Source organism: Sorghum bicolor, chromosome 3, assembly GCF_000003195.3.
Source record: "Sorghum bicolor cultivar BTx623 chromosome 3, Sorghum_bicolor_NCBIv3, whole genome shotgun sequence".
NCBI lineage: Eukaryota > Viridiplantae > Streptophyta > Magnoliopsida > Poales > Poaceae > Sorghum > Sorghum bicolor.
The window spans coordinates 72,316,255-72,323,556 of record NC_012872.2 but is presented as its reverse complement, the minus strand read 5'-3'; the positions used below and the strand labels follow the sequence as shown (position 1 = coordinate 72,323,556).

Below are 7,302 nucleotides of genomic sequence, written 5' to 3'. Positions count from 1 at the left end.
TATCCAAAACCAAACTAGGCTTTCACCTTAGGATAGTTGGGTAAACCAATTAGAGCCTTTGCGATTCTCCACAATAGTGCTACAATTGTGAATGTTTCTGCATGGCTTTGCCATTCACCTTAGGCATTCGGTAATCGGTTCCTTAGTACTCATACAATTTCGGTTTCTAAGGAAACTGATATCGATCTGTTCTAAAAAAATTCGATACCAAGCTAATTTGGTATCGGTTTTTTCAGTTCGGTTATGGTATTTTTATTGAAAGAACCAAACATATTACAATAACATATAACATCAGATTCAATAGCCAATTTTGACAAAAATCCAGGTTGATTTCGTATAAAATAGTAGTGCCAAAAACATACATATAAAAGCCACAATACAATAAAAGTAGAATAACAAATACGTAGCATAGCTGTCCAATGATAGACCCATCAATAATATTATATATTGCTAGTAAATATATTCGGTACTAGTAATACAGCAGTTTAAACCCATTTCAATCAAGTGCATGACATCTATTTTTCTTCCCAAAAAAAATCATGTCCTTACATTACACAGCGAGCTGAAAATATACCCATAATCTAGCCATCAAAATCATCGTTGCCAACATGTTTCTCTATATACTGCATACTTGCATAGTTGCACATGATCCAAAGAGGTACAACTGTACAAATTACTGTCTTTGGAAAGCTAGTTTGACCTTGTATTTGGTGTTGGCCTCCTCTAGTGTTGTTGTGTAACCATGATGTCTTTCTTAACCTAACTTCCACAGTACTACTGCCCCACAACTTTCTTGGAACTACTGTGTCTTTTTGAACCTCACTTTCCTCTTTTCCTCTTGTGGTGTCTTTTTGAACCAACTTTCCTCCTCTGTGTCTAACTAGTGAAAACTGTTGTCCACTGTGATATTCAGCGGATCACTCATGGATGTAAGTGAGCTATCATAGTTAATTATTAGATTTTTTGTTCATATTCAGCGGATCATTCTTAGATTAATATTAGTTCCATTGTCGCATATGCCCAAGCGCGGAGCAACTCTAGCTTGTTTGGTTATATTAAGCTAGATCTTTAAACCGTTACATTTATAATAAGCAGCAGGCCTCACAAGTGTTGCCGTAGTGCTACTACTGATGGGGGCTAACATGACATTTGTGTTCGACTGCAGCCGGCAGGGGCTCCTATCGAACACGGTCTGTTCAGGCTAGTTTAAAAACCAATTTTTTTAAGATTCTCAGTCACATCGAATCTTAGGGTACATGCATGAAGTATTATATATAGACGAAAATAAAAGTTAACTACATAGTTTGCCTGCAAATCACAAGATGAATCTTTTGAGCCTAGTTAGTCTATGATTGAATAATGTTTGTCAAATAAAAACAAAAATACTAAAGTACCAAAATCTGAATTTTTTTCAGAACTAAACAAGGCCTCAGTTCGTGAAAAATTTAACTTTGTCTGTTATAGCACTTTCGTTTGTATGTGACCATTATTGTCCAATTACAGAGTAACTAGGCTCAAAAAATTCGTCTCGCAAATTACAGCTAAACTGTGCAATTAGTTTTTGTTTTCGTCTACATTTAATGCTCTATGTATGCGTATAAAGATTCGATGTGACGGAGAATCTTGAAAATTTTTGGAATTATAGTTCTATATAAACATTTATCTTTGGATAAAAAATGATAAATTTGTATGAGTGGGGCACACACTGACAGCTACTACTTTCCCATCGGCCCACACACGAAAGCGGGCGATGGTTTGATGAATAAAAAATTCAGGCCCAAACTGCAGCAGACCTGGCCTGGGAGCGGCATGACCGACCGGCAGATGGAGAGCGGCGGCGGCAAGCACTTCATCCTGGTGCACGGCCTGGCCCACGGCGCGTGGTGCTGGTACAAGGTGGTGGCGCGGCTGCGCGCCGCGGGTCACCGGGCGACGGCGCTCGACATGGCCGCGTCTGGGGTGCACCCGGCGCGCCTCCACGAGGTGGCGTCGTTCGAGGACTACTCGCGGCCGCTGCTGGACGCGGTGGCCGCGGCCCCCGACGGCGACAGGCTCGTCCTGGTGGGCCACAGCCTCGGCGGGCTCAGCGTCGCCCTCGCCATGGAGAGGTTCCCGGGCAAGGTCGCCGCCGCCGTGTTCCTGGCCGCCTCCATGCCCCGCGTTGGCAGCCACATGGGCGTCACCATCGAAGAGGTCAGCTCCAATTCCTTTTTTTCGTCAGGAAATTAACATCACCGGCTGCCGTGATTCCGTTACTTGATGGTCAGTTTGCCATGTTTTCTGATGATGATCAGAAGAAAGAACCGGCAGTAGTATCATTCTTTTTTGGGGGGAAATGCTTCATATGTCATATAGCCAATTTGTTCATCAGCTGCTTCGTTGTGCATCCACGCTTGATTAATATATGCATCAGCTGTAACCATGGTAGTGGTAACAATATCTTTTGTATTCATTGGTGCTAGTTCAAGAGGGCGATCAAACCAGATTTTTTCATGGACAGCACAACGACGGTTCTGAACACAGAGCAGGGGCCTCAAACTGCACTTCTACTTGGTCCCAACTTATTGGCATCCAAATTGTATGATCAATGCCCTGCCGAGGTAACAGACCTGTTTTCTCCCAAAATAAACTACATACATGTAATTACTGTTCTCAATTGTATGTTAGTAACATGAAAAGTATTTTTTTTACAAACACACAATATCACTTCCTTTACCATTGGGAACGAACATATAAAAGAGATAGTACTTTGTATGTTTACTAAATGAATCAAATCTTCGCAAAAAAATGTTTATAGAGTCTAAACCACAGTAGTACTAATTTTGAATTGATTTGTGCAGGATCTTGAACTAGGGAAGCTGTTGATAAGACCCGGCTTCCAGTTCATGGACGACCCAACGATGAAGGACGAGACGCTGCTCACGCATGCCAACTTCGGGTCGGTGAAGAGGGTGTTTGTGATTGCCAAAGCTGACACAAGCAACACCGAGGAGATGCAGCGGCAGACGGTGGACCTCAGCCCTGGTACGGACGTCGAGGAGATCGCCGGAGCTGATCACATGGCCATGCTCTCCAAACCGACGGAGGTCTGTGAAGTTCTGGTCAGGATTGCCGACAGGTGCCACTGAGTGGAAATATTATTCGCTGATTGATCGTGAGAGAAAAACACTTTTGGTTGGTAGTAAGACAAACACTTACAGTTTCAAGTGTTAGTGACGATTTCATCAAAAAAGTGTTAGAGGTGCTAATTGAATTTATCTGTAATCCGAGTGATTGCCCGCCCGTCGACAATTATACTGTGATTTGTTTTCTTATCCCGTCGCTGATGGATGTGCCATGTGGAGTTGTTTTGGCCGATGTGAGCGACGGGACATGCACGTTTTCTTTAATCCCAACATTTTCTTTGTCGCGTTTGACTGTTCTCTTCTTTGCGCTTGTCCACGATGTTTCCTTTTTTTTCTTTTCCCCCCTTTTGTTGACGAGTTGAGGTGATTCCTGACCTGAAGGTTCACTCACATCCTGGATTGCATCGGTGGCATATTGTAACTGCCGGTGGCGGACTGACGGCCGTCACTACAAATACCTTTTCAGGACGATTAAATATGCTTTATCAGGAGAAGTTCTATTTTTACAATTGATGGTAGTGGTAGCTTTTTTTTTTAAAAAAAAAAGAACGGTCTTGAAGATTGTTTTTTACCGTATGTATTGAACTGCGATGCATAATTTCTCCCAAGTGCAGCAATGGGTATTCGTTATCTCTACTATAATGGACCATTCAAAATTATACTAGGTCCACCCAAGAATGTGTCACCCGTTGAGAGACTCTAATCATAATGCACCCAGAAAAATACACCAAGCAAATTGTCTTCATTAAAATCAATGGCTGAAAAACACCCCCATAGGCTTCAAACACAATCATGCGTCTAGGATCGCTTTGAGGCTTCAACGCTCGGCTCCATCTAAGGATGCAGGTGGGGCGGCGGCGGTCAGCCCGCCCCGCATCCGCACGAGCCGCAAGAACTTTTGCGGGCACTTGCGGCAGCCCACGCCATGGCGCTTGCTTTTGCAGGCTTATGCGGCAGCCCACATAGCGCCGTGTTGCTCATGTCGTGTCCCCCGCGCCGCCGACTGCCAAGTGCGAACCAAACCTAGCCATGTCCAACGACGTGGCCTTCATCCTCCCCCGTGTGGACGAATGTGCGTTATGTGATGGTCTTGGACTCCTGGTCCGTGCGCACGATGATCTCCATTTGACCGTTTCCATCTATAGGAACTAGGAAGCTGAGGACAAGATTTTCTATACAATAACCTGCGCTTAAGTTCAACCCTGGCCTCAAGCTAGGATGCAGTTGGGCATGTGCCGCTTCTAGATACCAACTCCAGTTCACACATGCAGCAGCAGGATTCCCGCTGCATCATCCTTCGTGCAGCGGTGATCTACAAATATATCATGCTTCAGTTGAACGACGGTGCATCATCCTTCGTGCCGAACAACATGCATGCGGCGTCATTGGCAGTCGCAATTTTCTCCCCTTAGCTTCTTCCTTCGCAGTTCACAATAGCACGCTCCTTGCGGGTCCGTTGGGCTACGCTGACAATCTACGTCGAGCTGCTCCTGGTTTTGTGGGCTCACGGCACGGGTTTACGTGGGTTCGCGGCGTGGTAACCCAGCGGGTTAGCAGGTTTGGCCCGCGCCGCGTTCGCAGTTCCAAGCTGAGCTAATATATACCCTAGCTGTTTGCATGGAGTTCAGGATCGAAGTATATATTAGGTTGGGAATTAATTACTGAGATGGTGCTGGAAACTGATGCTGCTACTCAAGTCAAGCAAGCTCTCTATTCAGATGACTTTGATGTTAGTGTTGTTGGTGGGCCGATCGCTGAACTCAAGTTCAGGATGCTTGTCAATTTTAATTGCTTCTGTTGCGTCTCTGTGTGTAGAATGCAATTGCCGCTAGTGGGTATGAGCGTGTTGAAGGGCTTGGGCAAATCTTAAGCTCGCTCTCTCTCTCCCTGATCACATTAATGTAATTGTTGCTGACGATTGTCAGCTCACGAGTATCGCAAATCTTTTTTTACTAGTGTGCGGCACGTACGCGGCTAGCTAGCAGGAGTGGAACATTCCCAAGCATTTCGCAGGTCAGCAGCCCATCTTGGCGACCAAGTTCGTTGCTTTCCCTGTCGACCAGGAAATAGTAAAGCAAAAGCAGCGTCATGGTTTGCCGTGCAGTGCTTGCTTTGCTAGCATACTACGTGTCATGCGGTAAAGGTCACACGAGTGACCTCACTCCAAGACCAAACAAGAACAGTCGTCCGTCCTTGGTATATATTGTAGTAGTGGTTTTGTAGCTGCACACAATCGAGCGCGCGAGTCCTTCCGTGGCCATAAGCTAGTACACATCGTGAGCTCACAGACACTTGACCAAAAACAAATCAAACCCAAGTTGGTCCACTCGGCGGCCCGTTGGGTGGGAAGCGAGAATGAAGATGGAATCCGGAGCCGATTTCTGGTCGTCCGTGGCGTCGTGGTTATTGTGGTTTTGCTCTGCTACTACCGCATCAGCGGACTCCGATAGGCGCACACGGAGTGATGGGGCGGCCGGAATTGCTGCAGCGGCTCAACATTTCTCCGGTGTCCATACCGTTAAGTTCTGTTAGATCGGAGGAGTAGTGGTAGCATGTAAGATGCCGGACTAAGAACCGGATTCTGGTTGTATCCTAATGGTATAAATAATTGCAAGAAATTATGGTGACCACCTTCTTAATTATTTAATAATAATCAGTTGTCCGACCTACTCTACCTTGATAATCTGACGCAACTGCATGCGTTATCCTTTTCAGTGAAACTCCTCACTCACTAGTAAAAGTCAGAGAGAGAGAGAGAGAGAGAGAGACGTTGTAGTAGCTGTCAGACACAAGAATGCTCAACAACGGAACAAGATATACTGTTCGCACGTGTACAATTTGGAGCGCAGTCAAACCATGCGTGTTCGCGACCGAGAGGCCCCCAAGCAAAAACCAAACTTGACTGGCAAGTTGGTGCCCTGCCTTGCTTCTTTTGACCACACAAGCATCTTCCTTGTCTTTTGTCAAGCCAGTGTGATCAGTATGAATTGCTATTCAAAAGGATACAACGTCCTATAAAGCAAACGAGAGAGTGGACTAGTGGAGGACAACCACACCACACTAGGAGGGGGAAAAAAATCTCACATGACAAGGACATATCGTTGTTCACGGCTAACACCACCATCCACCTAGTGACCTTCCGAGTCGAGTATGACAAACGACAATTACATTGCCTTTAAAGAATATCCGAGATCCAATGGGCACCTGCTGACGCCTATTTAGAGGAGGAAACATCAAAGGAGAGAGGTCTAGAGACAAAATGACAACAAGAAAGATCCAAGAGAGGGGAGACAATTAATGTAATCAAGGATGATGATGGTAGAGAAGAAAAAAAACAATAGCGAATACTCACCGCGTCCTCAATGGAAAGAGTCAACTGCTAGCAATTTAGTGCCACGTTAACTTACGTGAGTCTCACTTGCAAGAATTTTTATTCAATTTATCATCTCTCGACCACCTTGTATCCCACCTGCACTCTTAGTCCTTGCTCCAAAAGCAGAGCAAGTGGTGCAGCTCCGTGACTTTTTCTCTTGAGACACACAAATAAATGAGCGACAAGTTCATCGCTAGATCCATTTTATTTGCACCATCCCTCTCCTCCACGTAGGATGCATGCTGATCACCTAAATAGCTAGCTAGCTGACTCAGCCTTGTTGGAGACACCCTTAGAAACTGTGCAAACATCAATAAGAAAGAGAACTTGATCACCCTCTATCACAAAAACGATTTTAAGAGCCAACACACATCAAGAGACCACCTTCATAAATGTCAGCCAGTCTCCAGACAAATGCCGGCCTCTAAAAAGAGGTGGGCATCTTAAGATATTTCTTCTCTAAAAAATAGTTTTATACACAATTCATATTTTTTTTCATATGAGTTTGGATAAAAACAAACTTTACATTTTAATCTTAGCTTTTAGCATAATCTACAACTTTATGATTGATAAATTTTTTATTTGAATCTTAGAGTTAGAGAATATTATTAGGTTTATGGAATTTCAAAATTTTTTTCCAATACTTCAGATTTGATATGATCTATACCAAAGTTGTAGTTCACAAAACAATCTACAACTTTATAGTTGAATTTTTTTTTATTTAAATTCATTTAAAAATATGTGTTTTAAGTTCATAGATTTTGAAATTCAAAATTTAGAATTTCTAAACAACCTTGAATGTTT

The 7,302-nt window shown here is 44.0% G+C and overlaps 1 protein-coding gene across 1 annotated transcript; it reads left to right on the top strand.

The window, feature by feature from the left end:
• Positions 1,765–3,422, top strand: LOC8081306 (probable esterase PIR7A). The gene is made up of 3 exons (XM_002459006.2): positions 1,765–2,193; positions 2,463–2,600; positions 2,841–3,422. Exons 1-3 carry the CDS (start codon positions 1,810–1,812, stop codon positions 3,126–3,128), a joined length of 810 nt encoding a protein of 269 aa, XP_002459051.2. The 5' UTR covers positions 1,765–1,809; the 3' UTR covers positions 3,129–3,422.

Bases quoted from the DNA above. Each gene is read 5' to 3' on its own strand.
- LOC8081306 (XM_002459006.2), top strand. From the start codon at position 1,810: ATGACCGACCGGCAGATGGAGAGCGGCGGCGGCAAGCACTTCATCCTG. The intron at 2,194-2,462 runs GTCAGCTCCAAT...CATTGGTGCTAG, and splicing joins TGGGCGTCACCATCGAAGAG to TTCAAGAGGGCGATCAAACC. The intron at 2,601-2,840 runs GTAACAGACCTG...TGATTTGTGCAG, and splicing joins ATGATCAATGCCCTGCCGAG to GATCTTGAACTAGGGAAGCT.